This window comes from Alligator sinensis, unplaced genomic scaffold, assembly GCF_000455745.1.
Source record: "Alligator sinensis unplaced genomic scaffold, ASM45574v1 scaffold1014_1, whole genome shotgun sequence".
In the NCBI taxonomy this organism is placed as follows: Eukaryota; Metazoa; Chordata; order Crocodylia; family Alligatoridae; genus Alligator; species Alligator sinensis.
Genome location: NW_005842692.1, coordinates 12,822 through 31,357, shown reverse-complemented (window position 1 = coordinate 31,357; position 18,536 = coordinate 12,822). Strand labels below are relative to the sequence as shown.

Sequence of the window (18,536 nt, the reverse complement as noted above, 5' to 3'; positions counted from 1 at the left end):
TCCCCCCCACAGTCCCTTCCCCCCTCCTTCAACCCCCCCCTACCCCTTACTCACCAGCACTGGAGCCCTGGTGCTGAAACATGCGGCCTGGCCACCAGAGCATCTCTATGGAGGACCCAGTCTCCGGTTGCCTGCCCCGCTTTTTTAAACATCGATTTTTTTAGACCTGGATACCCAGGGGTCTTATTTTCTCACCGTGCTGCTAGTTTGCAGTGCCGGGAACATTTTTTTGTTCCCGCACGTGCCTGTTGCCCTGCCTCAAAGGGATTTGAGACGGGGTAAGAGGCACATGAGTGCTCGTCTGGACATGCCCTATGAGGGTGACAAATTTTCATTTTTTAAAATCAAATCTAAGATTCTTGACTATTTGGATGACTTCAGAAGTTGTAAGAAAACCATCACATTTTCCATTTATGTGCAATTTGGGATTCTGCAGTCAAGAGGAGATAAGTGGGTCCATAATGAAAAGAACAAGCCAGAGGATATGTAACTCAGTAGAGTGACTGCTTCCCTGAGTGGGAAGTGACCCTTGATTCTAGCCTGGGTCCTTGTTCTCATTGAGGTAGGAACTTTTCTGATGTCACTTATGCTTAGCGACCTACCTAAATTGCAATGAGACAAAGGGCTTATCATGGCTCCCTTGCAGTGCACAGAGCCAATTTTGCAGGCATTTCATAGCAGCCCTACACCTCTACACTGACTGGTGGAGAGGCCTCACTCCTTGGCAATGATTGGCAGAGAGGCCCTAGTGTGGGGAGGAGGGACAAGGGGGCAGCTGACATCTTGAGGGCTGGCTTCTCTTCATGGCAGACATGTGTCCAAAGAAGAACTCTTTATTGCCCTCACATCACACCCGACTCCATTCCTCCCCTCCCCCCTCAACACAAAGAGCCCCGAGGCCGGTGCTGGCAGGGCCCCAAAACAGGGCAAAAAATAGTTTTTAATCAGTCTATCAATTACTGACTGGTAACATCCGAGTGGAAAATAGAAAATGCATATATAAAGAGAGACAAGTGTGAGCTGGGTTATAGCAGCTGTATTTGTCAGAAATCAGTAGTTTTAGAATATATTTTGAAAGAATGAATAATTAAAGACATAAACGTAATGGGAAATGAAATAAATGGATCCTGGGTCTACCCTCTACAAACTAACCTACTGTCTTTCTTTGATAGGACAGCTGATTTCTAGATAGTGGAAATACAATGAATTAATTTATCTACATTTCAATAAAGAATTTGATATTCTCTACACAGAAAATCATTAGTACGGAAGATGGGAATTAGTACAAGAATTGTGAGGAGGGTGAGGAATTGGCTAGAGAGAGGACAAAATTTGCTTTGAAAGGAGAAGTTCTGGGCTAGAAGGGAGCTTTTAGTGGATTTTCTCAAGTTCAATGTTGGGAATTATTTTTCTTAATATTTTCATGGCCTTGACACAAAAACTAGGGACATGTTAATGAAACTTGCTGATGGCATATAGCCAGGAGTCATAGTCAGTATAGGAGAAGATCTGAATATCATAAGGGAAGGACTTGATGACCTCTAGGACTGGAATAACAGAAATAGGATCAAATGCTATAATGCAAAGTTCACTTATAACAAACCTTTTGCTATAATCTTCTTGGCAAGATAAATAAATACTTAAGGAACCTTCTGTTGCAGCAGACTATTTTCAGTATTCAAGTTGACTTGTTTGAAGCTGGTAGGGGTAGCTCTATGATACACTGCAGTCTACCTTATGAACATACTGTGAGAGGGAATATAACTCCTGTGTATAAATACATCAGGAAGGAACAGGAACAATGAACACATTGGTATATTGGAACACATTGGCACATTATAGGAACACAATGGTATAAAACAACCATGAATAATATGAACTGGGAATCAGGAAAAGGCTTCTGCTGATCAGCGACCTACCGATTTTAACATGGAACTTGATTGGCATTTGGAAAGGATGATATGATTTGATTGCTTGCAGTATCAGGTGCCCCCAGAGGTCTCATCTAGTCTTATGTTCCTAAGTTAAAGGCTAAGAAACATTACTGGCTTTAGTGGCATTCAAAGTATTTGATATGCAAGCATAAGGAATTTCTCAAAAACCAGTAGAAGTTTCAACATAGGAGACATGCTTCAAGATCAACTGCGGCCTCATGTGGAATTGTGAAACAATAAGTCACCCACAGACTTAATTGTGTTAGGTGTTTTTAACAGAGACTCTGGATTTTTTTCCCATTACCTAAATTAGTTTTTATAACCTTTTACCTAAATTAGTTTTTATAACCCTTATGTATTATCTGCTTTGTTTAAACCTTTTTTGCTTTTCAACCTACCTGGGCCTCTCCCCCTATCCTTTCTTCCCCCATTCCCTATCCTTTGTATTTACCCGACTTTATTCCTTTCTGCTTGGTACTCATGATCCCCGAAAATTCATTCATAGCAGAGTGGGCTGTCACCTACGAAAGCTTTTGCCTCTCTAAATGAGTTAATCTCTAAGGGGCCATCGTGTTCTGTCTTCTGTCTCTCAAAATTGTTGAAATAAATTGAAAGGAGCTCGTGTCCCTAGTGCCCAGCTTCTACTCAGAGTCTTTTTAGCACATCAGTTCTGCATTCATGCTCTAGCATACAGGTCAGAACCTGCATCTAGACCATAATAATAAATCACCTTAAACTGTAACCAGAGTTCATATTTTAGCAAGCACATAATAGCTATTCAAGTGCATGATCCAATGCTGCAGAAGTGCACTCTGAAAACCAAGCTCCCCAAATCTTCACAGGGACTTGGGCTTCATACAGTGTGAAGAGTCAAGCTTCTCGTTCTGGGGCCAGCATGATATTTCAACTCTTAAGCCGCATACCTTTAGCGATACTTGCACACAGGTAGCATTGATTTCCATATCTGCTACATTTAATCACACAAATGATTTAAAGATCTGTTTTCAATAACTTCCCAAACCTTGGATTTAAATCAATTTCATTTCACACCAAAAGGACCATTTATCTCAATAGGCTGGCTGATTCGTTTTCACATTTTCCTATGAGCTTAATTCATCTTAATATTAGTTTTTATGTGTGGGTGTAACATAATATTTTTATTGATTTTCTAGGAGGTTTGTCAATTGGATTTGGCACATATCAATGTGTGGGTGGAGTTTCAGACACACACATACTTATGGGAAGATTTTTAACATATTAATGGTAGACACAAACATGATCTTGTGTTGCTTTAGTGACCTTAATCAGGCTTGCTTGACTGGCAGTGCAAAACTCTTCCTATTATGACATGAAGCAAGAGCAGCAGGTAGAAGCAGGCAGTAAGGCAGCTCCTTCTTCTTAATGCTACAAGGATCTTTATGTTAATCCAATAGAAATATTGGTATTTAGTTTTTGGAGGAAAATAATGCATAGCTCAGTTCCTGTGAGCTCCTGGTCCTGGTCCTATTGGTAACTGTAGCAGGGCACTAAGACGCGCCTGCTCCTTAGGGCTGAAGAAGCCTGGCCAAACAGAGCTTCCAGCTCTGCAGGCTAAACAGAGCTCCCCAGCTACAGGTTGCCAAGGTAGCAGCCTAAGGGAGTAATTGGCCATACCTGTCGATGTCACCTGACTGGCAGGAAGCAGTGTTCTGGGATATATAAGCCCAGGTTGTAGCAGACACACACTCTGTCTCTGGCAATGGACAGGGAAGGAGCTCCTGCCTGATGAAGCTACTTGAGACTTGGTACTGCCTGCCTAGGTCAGGATAAGGCTAGAAGGGGAGGTTTGGAGGCCTCATTTGTGCCTGGAGAGAGAGGGCATATGATTTGGTAGAACTCAGTGTCTGGCACAGCAAACATAGAGCCAGAGGGGCGTAGCCACAGGGGTGCAGTGAGCTCAAAGCACCAGAATGGCTCAGCAAGTCTATAGAGCCAGAGAAGTACAGGTACAGTCTCATGGATAGTCCATCGTGCCAGAAGGGAGCAGCCAGGGTGGTGCAGCACCCATAGCACCAGAGGGACTCAGCTAAGGGGATGCAGAACCAGGTGCCCAGGAGAGAGGCACTGAGTCAGACATCCAAGAGAAAGGCACAGAAAGCCAGTCACTAGAGAACTCGGTGCCTCTGTGTTGCAGACAGGCAGGAGCCAGAGGGCTCAACGCCAGGGCGTATAGTGTTTACGATGGTAGTAACACCCGCGAGGCATGGGACAGGTGTAGGAAAGGTTGGAGCATGTATGCACCATCTGGTATAGCTGGGCACATGAAGGGTAGTCTCCCGTTTAATGAACAACTTAATTATTTACTAACAAGGTGTTGCAGGTGATATAGGCAGGCAGATTGCCCAAGACAGGTAGGTAGGCTGATGCAGAGATCAGCCTCAGGACAGCCCCCTGTCACAATAACATTTTCAGGGGTTCTGGGTACCCACAAAATCCACATGGAGAAAATGGAGCTATGGTTGCTCAGCACCTCTACACAATTGGTCTGTGTTGTAAAAGCCTAACAGCTGCATACGGCAGCAAAAAAGCAATTTGGCTCAACAGCACAATAAGGAAATTTCATCAAGGGAGCTCACTTTGGCAGGTTCAAATATTGCCTTATGTTATTTTTGATGCTGCTTCAGTTACTCAGAGTGAAACTGCTGCCTCAGCACCTTACTTATCATTTGTATTTCAATAGTGCTGAGGGACCACCAGCTCAGAAGGGTTAGAAATAATTACATAGTAGTTTGATAGATGCTATTAGGTTTTTTTTGTATATGTGCAGATAGGAGTCCCTTTCTGCATCTCAGGAGCTGTAGATTTCAACCTTATTATATACATGGGGAATGAACGTCTATAGCACCAAATACGTACAGTATAGTTCAAGAAGCCCTTGGCTTATTATCTGTGCACTTTAACTATTAAAAAAATAGTGGTTCACCCATATACACATCTATTTTTCAGATACACATATAGAATCTGATCTAAATCCTCTTGGCATTAGTAGGATTCTTTCAATTAATTTCAGTATGTTTTGGATCAAGTGCATTATGAGAATGTAGCATTACCATGACTGCAATTTACTGTGCAATTTTCAAATCAAAACTAATCCTCACTTTAATATCAAAACAATTGCACCCCATGCCAGAAGACCCAATTTTTAAATAAATCTTTCCAGAATGACCCATCCTAGCCTTTAGACAAGCACCAAACCTCACCAATCTCATCCCCAGAAGCAAACTTTCTATGGCCCAAAACACATCAAATGAATCCAGACCATTTTACAAGAAATGAAAAACCTGCCAACACATCTCCAGCACTCCTACAATAACCACACCCCACAACAGAAGCATCATCATTCCTGAATCTTACACCTTCATCTCCAGAAATGTAATATATCTCATCCAGTGCACTAGATGCCCTAATGGTCATTTAGTGCACTGGATAACCTGGTGTACCAGAATGAATGCACACTAAAAATCCATCAAAATAAAAATATCCGGTTACCTGTGGGTGCAGACTTCTCACAAGACAACGTCTCTCTCTCCAATCTCTCCGTTCTAATCCTCATAGGGAATTTACAAAATACTTTTCATAGATGAACCTATGAACTTCATAAATCTACTGGATACAAAAAAATCATGGTCTAAATATAGACATTGGATTTACAGCACAATATATCCTGCCTGCCATCCGATAACCGCAGATAACCATTCTACGTTTTACCAGCTACATTCTATCCCCAGGTCAGCATTACCCCTCCTCATCTCCCACCTACCTGTCTCACACTTATTATCTCCTATGGCCTCTGATCTTCGCCACCATGCATTTACATTTTCACAGACCTGCATTTTGCATATTGGCTTTTTCCATCCAGGAGACTACAAGAAAACAGCAGACTCTCCCTATGCCTAAAGAGGGTGTTTGTGCCCAAAAGCTTGTAAAGAACAATTTCCCCAAACATTTAGTTGGTCAAATAAATGATATTACATTTACCCAAATAACCTTTTTTGCTTTTAATACCAGAAGGCACTTCTCAACAACAGTCTATTAGTTTTTTTTAAACATATTTTGTTTAAAAAAAGGGAAAAACTTTTTTAGAAGATACATAACTTTTCAAGTTTTCTTTTATAAATCATAAAGAAGTTAAAAAAGCCACACATCCAATATTTTCTCTTAGCAGCTCACCCTTAAAGTGATTCACTTTAGTTATCTATAGTCTACATAGAAAGCAGTGCTTTTTTTCTTAACCAAAAAGGATAGGGCCAAAGGATTAGCTGAAGTCTCAATGATGCCTCCCTGAAGGATTTCATTAGTAGCTGACAAAATCTCTTCCTTTAACACTGGTAATCCTTGAGGGACATGTTTAATAGGCAGACATTCTTCAGTGTCAGTTTTGTAGCTGTAAATTTTTATGATAGGAAAAGATAGGATAGCCAAGTTAGCAAAGCAATAAAGTAATAAAGATCTGTGTGAAAAAGACATTTCCCTCCAAATATGGTACAAAGCTAGAATTTTAAAATTTGAACAGTAGTTAAAACTCACCCTCAGACTGTCCCTGAATAGTACTATTACCACGTAGTACAGCATCAGAGTGAAGTTGGTAGATAAGTTGATATACACAGGTATGTTGTATTGACTAGTGGTTTTATTTATAAATCTATGCAATTAGTGGTTTGATCAGGAAGGACAGAAGAACAAATGCCAGCGTTCTGGCTCAAGCAAATGCCACCAGCATTGAAGCCATGTTTATGTGGCACCAGCTCCATTGGACAGGACATGTGATATGGATGCCTTACAAATGGTTCCCAGAACAGGCCCTATACTCCCAATTCACCAATGGTTACTGCTCTAGAGGTAGGCAAAATAATAGTTTCAAGGATATCTTGAAGGCCAGTCTGAAGAAATGCAATATTGACATCAGTACCTGGGAGAGACAAACATGGAATCGTTCCCAGTGGCATTGTGACATAAAACAAAGCTCTGATCATTTTGAGCAAACCAGCCATATTATGGAGGCAGATAAACTAGAGGGACAAAGGGACCCAACATTACCAGGATCTACTCATTCGTCCTGTAACTATTTGCCATATTTGTAGTTGAACATATGGATCTTGGATCAGCCTCTTCCATCATCTATGGATTCACTGATGACTTCCCAGTTTACTGGAAGACTGCCATCCTTGCATTGTATCAAGGGATTGCTGCCACCACTGCCACAAACAAAGGTTATAATTTTGGGTCAAAGCTCATAATTTGAAGGTTTTAAATAATGGGTGACTGGTGCCTCCTGAGTCAGGGTGCGGGGGCACTTGCCCGACCCAGTGGATAGTCAGCGACTGGGGGGGAATCCCCCTGCAGCTGATCCCACAGGCCAGGGGAGGGTCCCTGCAGTCGATCCCACAGACCCACACATGGTGGCGGCATGCTGCTGGCACTTCTGGGCGTGATGCTGGCACTTCCGAGTCAGCGGGATCAGCCACTGGGGGACTGCTTCTCCTGGCACACTCCCTGACTGGCACTCTCAGAGGGGGCACCGGCGCTCTTGCCTGCCCCCCCTGCCCGGGAATGCCGCTATCAGAGGGTGCACCAGCTCTCTCATGGGGTGCACGTGCACCCCTGTGCACCCCTTATGCATCGCCACTGCTTTAGATTGATTCTCCTAAATGAAAATAAATGTGCTTCCATAGAAGAGTCTTCCTTTTACTGTTTTATGTTTACTTTATTTTCTTAGACCGTTCTATGGACTTCCTTTGATTCTTCTTTTTGACAACATTGAAGGCTAACAACTTCTTATAGTTGTATATTTAAAACACTGAGTTAGATTTCTTTATTTGAATCCTGCATTATGTTTAGAAGTGCTTGGCAGTGTTGCTGAAAAAAAGAACAAATAGCAAGGATCTGTAAGAGTAAACTGGAATGGCCAGTTTTGCCACCAGCTGAGAGAGCTTTCAATGGAAGGCCAAGAGGAAATGCGAGGAGTATATAGAAGTCTGATGATGAAAGAGAGGCCTGAGGTCACCTAATTGTTCCTGCAGTTGCAGTCTCTCTCTCTCTCTCTCTCTCATTGTCTCTCTCCTTTTATTTGCATTTTTAAAAATCTGTTTCTGTTCTAGGATCAGTTGTTTCAATTAGTTTAACAGTAGATATTTTTATTCCCATTGATTTGTAAAGGACTCCCCATTACTGAAAAAAATCATCAAGACTCTGACATCAAAATTTGTTCCATAAGCTATATTTCAAAACACATCCCCACTGTTTTACTTCTCATAAAGGGCCAAATCTTAAGGTCTCCTCCTCCTTTACATATTCTGCCCTCATGCTGCCCTTGTGCACATGATGTGCACATGGTGGGGAGACTGTACTCACCAAAGAGACGAATTCTATTTTTATGGCCTAGAAAAAAAAACAGTTTATGGCCATGTCCACATGAGCATGGGTGTTTGTTTCCCCAGGGACAAATAGCAGCAACACACCTTGTGCCACTGCTACTTGTCCCTGGGGAATGCTCATGCCATGTACCCTCTGGCGCATGGGAGGCTATCCTGGGTGAGGCAGCAGCAGTCATCCTGTCACTTGGAGCCTGGCCAGCAGCTGGAGCATGGCTCTGGCCTGCCAGGCTTCTGGTTTGGGTGGCACATACTGCCCCCATGTGTGCTGCTCTGCTTTTTTTGTGCTGTTTTTTTTTGACCCCTGGAGATCCCAGGGTCAACCTGCCCCCCCCCCCCCCTCCTCTTTCCCCCCCCCCCCCCCCCCCCCGCTGCTACTTTGCATATGTTGAATGTGTGGTATTTGGTATGTGGTACCACATACCGCATGGCTGTGCTCATCTGGATGTAGCCTATAAGTACTTTCAAGGGGCTTGATTCTCCATAATTGAAGGGCTGGGGAGCTAGCTGATCTACTTAGGATTTTTCCATCACGTGAAACCTTCATAACCTATGGATGTTATTTTCACACCCTCACACTGTGAAAACCCCTTTTTGGGGAATTCAAGGAACAACTTCAGAAGGGAAGATTTCCAGCAAGCATGAGGGAGCTGTCTTGAGCAGAACTGATTTTGGCAATGGAGAAGATGCAAGAAACCCACACAGTGGTCATCTTGTATTCTGCTGATCTTGGAGAATTGAAGAACAATGAACTGTAAGGGAAACCAATGGCTCTTGTTCTCAGCCTTCTTCCTTTATGGAAAACATAAGGAGAAATTCCATACGTTAAGTGAGAGAACTCATTTTCATGTGTATTATTTTGCTATAGGAGAAAAAGAAGCCCTCAATGTTAATTCTGTTCTTGGTCAGGCAGCCTCTCGTTCATTCTAGTGAGAATTTGTCCGAGTAAGAACCACAAAATGTGGTCTATAGTTATTAGACATAATTAAATCCCAAATCTAATATGGGTTCATCCATTATGTTTAGTTTTCAAACCACCTGCTCAAAATGTTAAAGTAATTTCCTACAGTTTCTGACTAGTGCAAGGTTCCATGTCACAGTTTCCTTTGGAGACCAATTAGTCCACCTTGCTTTTGATCTTAACTCTAGCCTTCAATATTTTAAGAGGAGGTCTAGCCTAATGACTATTTCTGATTTTTTTTTTGAGCTAGTGTTGAAATGACCAGCGATTTTCATATTATATATGATCTCATATAATCTGACTACAGAATATATATCACACATACAATATTCTGTAGTCAGATGATATATAATAGTTACAGTTAAAACAGCTGTAAAGAGAATCTAATTTACGTGAAGATTGTGAAGCTACTCCAGATGAATGCAAACTTCGTCTGTCCATTTCTGAGAATAGATGGGTAGTGACCGCTTTATCCTAATGACCACAGCTGGGTACAGAAAAAGTATATTACTAAATAGTGTTGGAAATAAAACCCACAGATTACTTATCTAGAATTGGCTGCCTCTTGTATTGGTTTACTGTAAGTGAGCTTTAAGCCAGTAAGCAAAAGAATAATGGTAGCTGTTACAAATAACTATGCCTGACAGTGTTTGAATCAGAAGTGTTCCTGCAGCCATTTTGTAAAGCTCTTTTTTATTTTTCTCACAGAAATTTAATTTAATAATGATTGTGGATAATTTTAAAACAGGAAAGGGAGTCTTTTTTTTAAAATAAAACCTAAGTATTTCAACCAGGGAGCATAAATTTCCAGAGATGGCCAGTCATATGGTAAAAAAGGGTCTTGTGAGCAGCTTACAAACAATTGGCAAGGGAAAAATTGTTCTCAAAATGATTCCAGCAATTACTAATAGTGAAAATTCATTGAAAAATCACATTCTTTTTGTGAATAAATTTATTTGTCAAAAAGGACTAAATTCGCTGTGTATTAATTATTGACAACCAATGAGTCAAAGTCCTGTACTTGTAATGTTCTCTTCTGATGACAGAATTTTCTTTAATAGAAGTAATCTGATTTTAAAGGGGGTTGAGCTCCCACAGCTGCCTATGATGTCAATGTGAATTGACACTGACTTGCAGTTGGACTCTCCATGCTAAATTCTCCTTCTAGTGGTAAAACCAAAGTAATTCCTGTGTTGTCTTCCAAAAAATAAAATAAATATAACCACAAAATTCCATTCAAACACAAGCCATCCACACATCCTGGCAATGACTTCAGCAGTGTTACAATAATGTAGTTAGCAATAGAAATGGGCCTGCAGTGTTCTACCTCTTGTTATCCAGTCTGTTGTGTACCTTTCTTGCATTTTGTGTTTTTTGTATTTTTAACAAGGAATACAAAATTCCTTGCCTGCTATAGATAGTACATTATAACGTATTAATAACTTAACATTATTTACTTTCCTTCAGAAAAATATACCCTTAAACTCAGAATCCCATCATTTTTTTTTTTACCATTGTATTCCCTCTATCTGAGGAAAGCTGGCATGTTTTAAGCTTAACCATCATTGTAACAAGAAAAGAGAGATATCAGACTAGTAAAAGAAAAGGTTAAAACAATATATGCCATACACAGATAATAGAAGTGATCTGTGCTTTCTCACTGTACGAACCTTGAAGGTACATATGGGACTCAATATAGAAAATTTTCAAATCCAAAAATACCAAGCTATACTACCTGACTCAGTTGCTCCTTTGATGTCTAGGCCATCTTCCATGCCAACCTTTAATTTCTTTTCTGAAATGTCAGTATCAACTTTTAATTCCTCTTGAGAAGCTTGTTGGCAAAGTTTTGGTTTTGCCAGGATGATAGCTACAGCCTCCATCTCTATTTGAGTAGGAGTTACCACCATCACCACCTCAGAATTTTCTTCCTTGACAATATTTCAGGGAAGTAAGCCAGTTGCCTTGGTGCCAATTGTCCTGTGCTGAAAGGCACCATGGGGTTGTCTCCTGGCTGGCAGCTATGGGAAGTCCAGCTTTGATGGCTCTGCACTGGATAGTGCAATGGACCAACTATACTTAGGAATGGAAAAGTCTGACTTCAACTGACTTTTCCATTCCTAAGAAGGCATATGAAGATTACAAAGCCTTTTCAGGCAAGCATATTTAGGAGTAGCAAAACTCTTGCTTCAAATTGGGGCTGAGAGAGCTTGCTTAGCCTTGGAAGGTGCACTGTGTGTCATAGGAGAATGTCAAAACTCAAACTGGAGTAGAAAGGATTGAGATGCCTCCTGTCTGCTATTTCTCTCACAAAAGTGTAATGAATAGAAATAACAGATATGGGTTAAAAAAAAAAAATCAAAACATCAAAAATAAAAAGACTTTAGCTGTGTGAGACCTCCAGGCTGGCTAGCAGTCTGTATGCTATTAGGGCTGTGCGAAACAGCAGCATTCCGTTTCAACATCCATTTCAAAGTTTCAATGGAACAGTGTTTTATTTCGAGTTTTGTTTCATTTCAAAAACATTGTTCTGTTCCATCGAAATGGTTTCTCTGTTTCAATGCTGTTTCGATGTTTCTATCCAGCTGGGGAAGGGAACTCACCCCGGCTCGGTTCCCCTCCCCAGTGCTGCGATCGGGCTGGGGTTCCCGATCGCAGGGCTGGGGTTCCCGATCGCAGCGCTGGGGAGGGGAACTGAGCTGGGCTGAGTTCCCTTTCCCAGCCCAATCACAGTGCTGGGGAGGGGAAGTGAGCCGGGCTGAGTTCCCTTTCCCTTCCCCAGCCCAATTGAAAACTTTCAAAAACTTTTGAAACATTTTGACTGTCCTCATTTCATTTCAAGGCTGTTTCGAAGTCCTTCATTTAATTTTGATTTCACTGTTTCGAGCTCGAAATGAGTCGAAACAGTGTTGAAATGAAACAGCTGGCAAAATTTCGCACAGCCCTATATGTCAAGAGGCAGGAGGCATGTAAGATTTCTAGAAAGTATTTCTAAGATGTAATACAGCAAAATCCTGTCTTGGATGGAAGTTCTGTCATGGATGTTGAATGTGAGCATTGAAATTGGCTGAATCTGAAAAAAAGTAAGAATTGGTATTGGAACATCTAAATGCTGTATCAGTTGGGAAAACATTTTAATTGAAAAAAAAATTGGAACACCTGGCTGTAAACAAAATGGGTATGGAAGAAGTGAGTTTTTTAGGCAAAGGATATTTCACAACTTCAGCAGGGCACATATTACTTTATTTGGGCAGAGAAGTAGATCAGTACTCAGAAATGGCCTTTTGGTTAATGATGGAATCTGTCAGAGTACTGGTTAAGTCCAGTGAATAATTGTCTGTTAGATGTGTTGTGATTCCATTGAACATAGTGAAGATCCAGGTTTATGATACACCCACAAAAGCTTTAGTACAAGAAACAGAAGAATTCTCTCAACGATTACAGGAGTGAATTGGTATGACTTCCAAAAATCATGTCTGTATAATTTGTGGTGCCAAAGTTGGGGAGAATGATTAAATTAAAGAGAACATGAGATCATTTTGAATTAGAATAGATGAATGAATTAGGTCAGTAGCTGCTAAACTTCTTTACTGAAAATAAGAAGTCATTACTAACACATTGTTTTCTCCTCTTAATGGTGGAAGAGCACATGGAAACCACCAGGCAAAAAATTAGATTGACCTTATGCTAGTGTTGAGTAGACTTAGAATATTGATCCTCAACTACAGAATTTATCCTTCTGCAATTTGTGATCAGTGTGCCAACTTTTCCCAGCTGTATTTGAGTCGAAACTGAAATAGTAGCAGGGACTCCTCACTCTGTAGAGGTTTGCTTTGATTTACTAACATAACAGTACGCTATTGATATCAATAACAGATTCCAATCATTGTCATTGTTTGTTCGAAAGGTCAGATTCTAACTTTGAATGGGATGATATCGAGACAATCTTGATTGAAGTAGTTGAGCATATCTTAGGACAGTGGTTCTCAAGAACCTGCTAGGGGTGTTGCAACACTAGTGCTGGCACCACTGTGGGATGAAACTGCCCCATGCACTTTGGTTTTCTGGGGACACATTGGCAGCAAACCAGGAAGTGACTGTAGCAGAAAGGCACACTTCTTTCTGCATTACATTATGCAGGAAGATACATCACTTCTGCTGCAGTTGCTTCCTGGTTTGGCTCCAACATGCTTCCTGAAAACTGAGGCTTGTCTGGCATTTTCACTCCACAGTGACAGCAGCCTGGAGATAGGTGCTGCTGTTGCCAGCACTGTGCCCACCAGGTAGAACTGCCCCACATTTCTTGGTTTTCAGTAGGCATGTCAAAGATAAACTGGGAAGCAGCTGCAGCAGAAGGACCTGCCTCATTGGGTTTATCTAATATCACTAATATCCCTAATTGGATTTATCTAATATCACGAATGCAGGCAAGAACACCTGCTCATGCCACAATCCTTCCAAGTCCAGTCCCACACATACTTTCTGGAAACCAAGGTGTGTGGGACAGTTCCACCTGGCAGCTCTGCTGACATCTGAGGTCTCTCTCTCTGGGCTGCCATGCTGCTTAAACCTCCAGGTAGAACTGCTCCATGAGCCTCAGTTTCCAGGAAGTACATGTGAGGATGGACTAGGAATAGCTGCTGCATAAGGGGGCCTGCCTGCCTGACTTAGGCTGCTTATCAGATAAAAACCTAAAGCAAGCACAGTCTGTGTATGAGGTGCACAAGATACCTTTACGTGATGTTGGCCATGGTGCCAGTGGCAGTGCCCCAGTTGAGAAGTATGGAGGTAAGCTGAGGCATCAAAACAGTAGTTTTCAATTGAGGGGGCCACCAAAATAAAAAAAAAATTGTGGAAGTGTCCCTTGACTCTAAGAAGGTTGAAAACTACTCCACTAGGAATAAGAACAGATCTCAAATTCAGTATTGAAACTGATTGAGGAAAACAGGGAGATAAGACGAGAGGATAGATCAAGGTTGAATTAATGCATTCAAAAGTGTGCCAGGAGAGATTGACAAGAGATTAATAAAGTATGCAGGACTTAGATGGCAACAATAAAGGTGATTCAAGAAAGTTGTCTGAGGCACTGACGTAACTGAATCTTCACACTGCAAACCAGTGTTATTAAACTGAAAATTGAGATCATAACTGGAAAAACAGAGATGATCGCAAGATGGGAAGAATACTGCAAAGGAACTGTAGGTGGATAAAGAACTGTTCAATTATATTGATTGGGCAGTTGAAAGAAAATCACTAGCATTAGAATCAGAAATAGCATTTAAAAAGAAAAGGGTCAAGTATAGAAAAGCTCCAGGTCCAGATGATGTATCAATAGAGCTTCTCAAGTTGGCTGGAGAAGCAGCAGTAGACATGATGCATTCAATCTGTACCATTATCTGGGAAAGTGAACAGCGGCCTGGTGATTGGCCAAGATTGCCATACATTTCAATACCAAATAAAGGAGAAGGCAGGGCAGGGTTACACTTTAGAGCAGTTGTTCTCAACCATCGGATGACTCAAATGTGGTTACTGAATGTGGTTACACGTTTTCCTTCTTTGCTTGATTTATCGGATAGACGTCTATTATCACTGTAAGTGTGGCTATTTAGCACAAACTCTAGGGACTTACGCTGGTAACTCTGGATGTCTTGAGTTTATTTCCTGGCATCAGCCAAGATGACAACTATGACGGTAACACTGTACTTTCAGAACTCTAATGAACACTTCTGTGTTCATATTCTTAGCCACAGTTCTCTTCTGTGCCTCTCACATATGCGCCTATTCCATGGAGGCCCAAAACTTCAGTTCATCCCCATCATGTGGACTTCCATTTTTAATCTGAATATAAGTGTAATCTTTCATGATCTAGTTCAGGGTCATGTGATCCTCTCTCTCTTTCAGTAGCTCAAATGACAGTAGAAGACATAGTAAAAAAAATCTGCCTCAGACAATGGTAGGTTGTTTTGTTAGCAGCCCATCCTCTTTGCTATTATTGCTGACCATGAAAAAACAAAACCCATCACTTTACTTTAAGCTTGTTGCACCCCTGTGCTGAGTGCAGCGAATGCCCAGAAGAGGCATCATGTTAGTTTGATTAGGCTTACCTAATGCCTGTATAGATCACATGCTTCAGCAGGGGGTTTTTTGGCATGTTTTTCTGATAGCTGATTGGCATATTTAGATAAAGCTAATCAAAAAGCTCCGCTGAAGCACCCAATCTATACAGACACTGGGGAGCTGTGTTGAATTAATGTGCTGCTTCTTCAGGTAAAGCACTGTTTTGGGGCAGTTTTTTTCATGTTTATCAACAGCCTATGTGCTACCACCTCCATTAACCCAAATACTCCATATACTGTGTACTATGGTAGGTAAACCTAGATTGGATTTTGACCTCTTCAATGGGTATTTCAACTTACAGTGATTTCATTTGGTACGTTAAATATCTTAATAACAATAACCATATGTAACCCTGGTCGGCCATGCTATGGGCGGCCTACTGCCAATTTTGGATTCCTGGGGTGCCAATGGCCTCGGTCTTTCTCCCAGTCCATCAAAGGAATGGTAGCAACTGAGCACCAGAATACCCTGAATTCCCATCCTCCAGTGCAAGACACGATTCAAACCAATTGTGACAGAAGGCAAACTCAAGACCAGATCACAAGTCAGCCCACCCACCTGTCTAGGGCAGTCTGCCCTAACTCACCTGCCATAACTTGAATGTTTATATGGTTTATTAAGTGGGAGACTGCCCTTACATTATCCTGATCAAGGGTGTGCTAGCCATGGCTCCGAACCTTCCCTATACCATGGCCCACGCCTCACAGATGGCATCCTGATTATATTTGCTCCTCAGTCTGAGGCCTGAGCAAATTTAGTCCATTGTTGGCCTCTTGCTTGCACACTCATTCACGCTACCCCCCTCTCACAGGAGTGACATACACTCTGCCCCCCTCTCACAGGGGCCTCTTGCATACATCCTATCACTAGGCCATACTCCACTGCCCTTGCTCTACTTCAACAACCCCGTTGGGCCTTTGGGCTTCACTACTCTCACTTCAGCCCTGCTATGCAGCTACTTCAGTTCACTTGTGCTCCCCTACTCTACATGGTGACACCTCATGCCTTCACTGGACTGCTGGTCCTGACTGGGCAACTGGTCTCACACACACACCCATACACACTTGGGGCTGGCCCATGTATTGCCTTTCTAGCCTCCATGGCAGCCCTGCTTGATATGCCCCTGGTGCAGCCCTTCAAGACACCCTCTGCAGCCCTACTCTGCACCCCAAATTGCACAGTCCTTCAGGCACCCAGTTGCAACCTACACTGTGCAGGACCTCAGCATAACTCTATGCCCCTTGGGGCCTCTCAACATCACACTACACCCCTTGGGGCCTCCTATCATAGTACTATGCCCCTTAGGGCCTCCCCGTAGTTCTTATATACCCACCAGATGGTGGGGGCTGGGGCTAAGGCATCCCAACCTGCCTTTCACTGGGGAGGTGATTAGTCCTTGCATTTAAGTGGGGCTGCTATGCCACTGGCAGTGCCTCCAGGCCTCCCTACCCTGGCAGGGGTGCAGTTTTAGGTATTGCTCAAGACCAGGAGCCTCCATGATATCCCTATAGCTCCTTCCTTTACCTACAGGATGTTTGTGAGGCATAGCTCAGACAGCTAATGTTTCTCTCATGGATGCTGGCAGAAAACTGCTGCCTCACCCAACATAAACAAGTCTTAAAATGGCCGACCTAATCAGGCACCTGCCAGATGTCTGCCTCCAGCCCATAAAGTGGCAAGCACCCAAAGGTGCACTGCCACACTGATATATATACAGACTTTAATACAATATATATATTGGCACGCACACACACACACACACACACACACACACACACATACAGATAAATTATAGGCACTTGAATTTATAAATGACATGAAAAGGAAAATGCATAACTAAGCCAATAATACCAGTTAACAATCAACAATAAATAACCCAACATTCACACATTCACTAATTGGACTACAATGTACTATACTTCACATTGGTAATGCAGCACATCAAATACATGGAGGACTTAATGCCATGATGCTCAGGGTGACAATAAAATGTCTTTTGCAATCTCTACAGTGGTCAGCAGGAGCAGCACAGCTCGGGTCTGCTAAGCTTAGCGTGCATAACCTGGTCTTCAGCTGGGATTGCAGGCAGTATCTGGTAGAGGACACCATGCCCTCTGGCTCATCTGGTAGCTGAATTTGCTTCCAATATGCTCAAACAGTGCTGTCCCACCCTGGCACAAACCTTAACTCAAAGGCAAACACAAACAAAGCAACATAAAAACCACCACACTTCCCAACCCCTCTTGGTCTTTCTATAGCTCTCCACTCACCCCATCATAGGTGTTTCCTCTATTACACAGCTGTTCTGCTCGACACTCAATACCGCCTTCCCCTCAGGCCAACTGAACCTCTCACAGATGCCAAAGTTGACCTGGACTATCTTCCTCTCTCTCCCCGTGATGGATGGGTCCCTATGGGGATCAGCCTGTCATGTCCTGAAGCCCCAGCTGGGTTCCACAAGACTGCATGCTCCTGGGTCCTCCAAAAACCTCCTACAAGGTCCAGCTGCCCTAAGGGGTGTATGGCAGAGCACAAGTTGCTCCCACCACTTTGAGAGGTTTAAGTAGGCTGTTGAGCAGCCAGCAGGTGCAGTCACATGTCTGCAAGGGGGACACCTGATTGGATGAGGGCTGGGCACCCAGGGTATAAGTCCAGGCCCTAGGAGCAGAGCCAGCAGTTACATCTAGGAAGCCAATAGAGCAATATTGCACAGCCTAAGGAGAGTAGCTCCTGGAATACCTGGAGGTTAGAGTAGGAACTATGGGGATGGAGGAGGTTCCTATGGTCCTGGGTAAGACCTGAAACTGCACCCTGCTGGGGAGGATGGTGTGGTGGGGCTGCCTGTGGTGGGGAAGCCCCCAGGAAATGCCATACCTGTGCCTCCCCAGTGAAAGGTGAGGATGGGGTACTAGAAAGCCTCAGCCCCTGCTGCCTTGTGGGTACCCTGTAGATGGGAAAGTTTAGGGGAGCACACCCCAACAGAGAAGCACAGGGCCCAGACCTATAGAGTGGGGCCTGGGACAGGGGCCAGGGCCCACTGAGTGGGGTCTGAGGCCCAAGGGTCATAAGTCCCAGGAGCCCAGTGAGGGGTGGAGTAGTGGCCCACTAAGGGGG

General features: G+C 42.8%; 1 protein-coding gene across 1 annotated transcript in view; it reads right to left on the bottom strand.

Annotated features, from left to right (window-relative positions):
* NBEA (neurobeachin) overlaps positions 1–11,215 on the bottom strand; it is an 827,350-nt gene extending 816,135 nt beyond the window's left edge. Inside the window, exon 1 of the mRNA XM_025215995.1 lies at positions 11,041–11,215. Coding sequence (XP_025071780.1) covers positions 11,041–11,215 — 175 coding nt within the window. The remainder of the gene's footprint in view (positions 1–11,040) is intronic.
* Between the last annotated feature and the right edge of the window lie 7,321 nt (positions 11,216–18,536).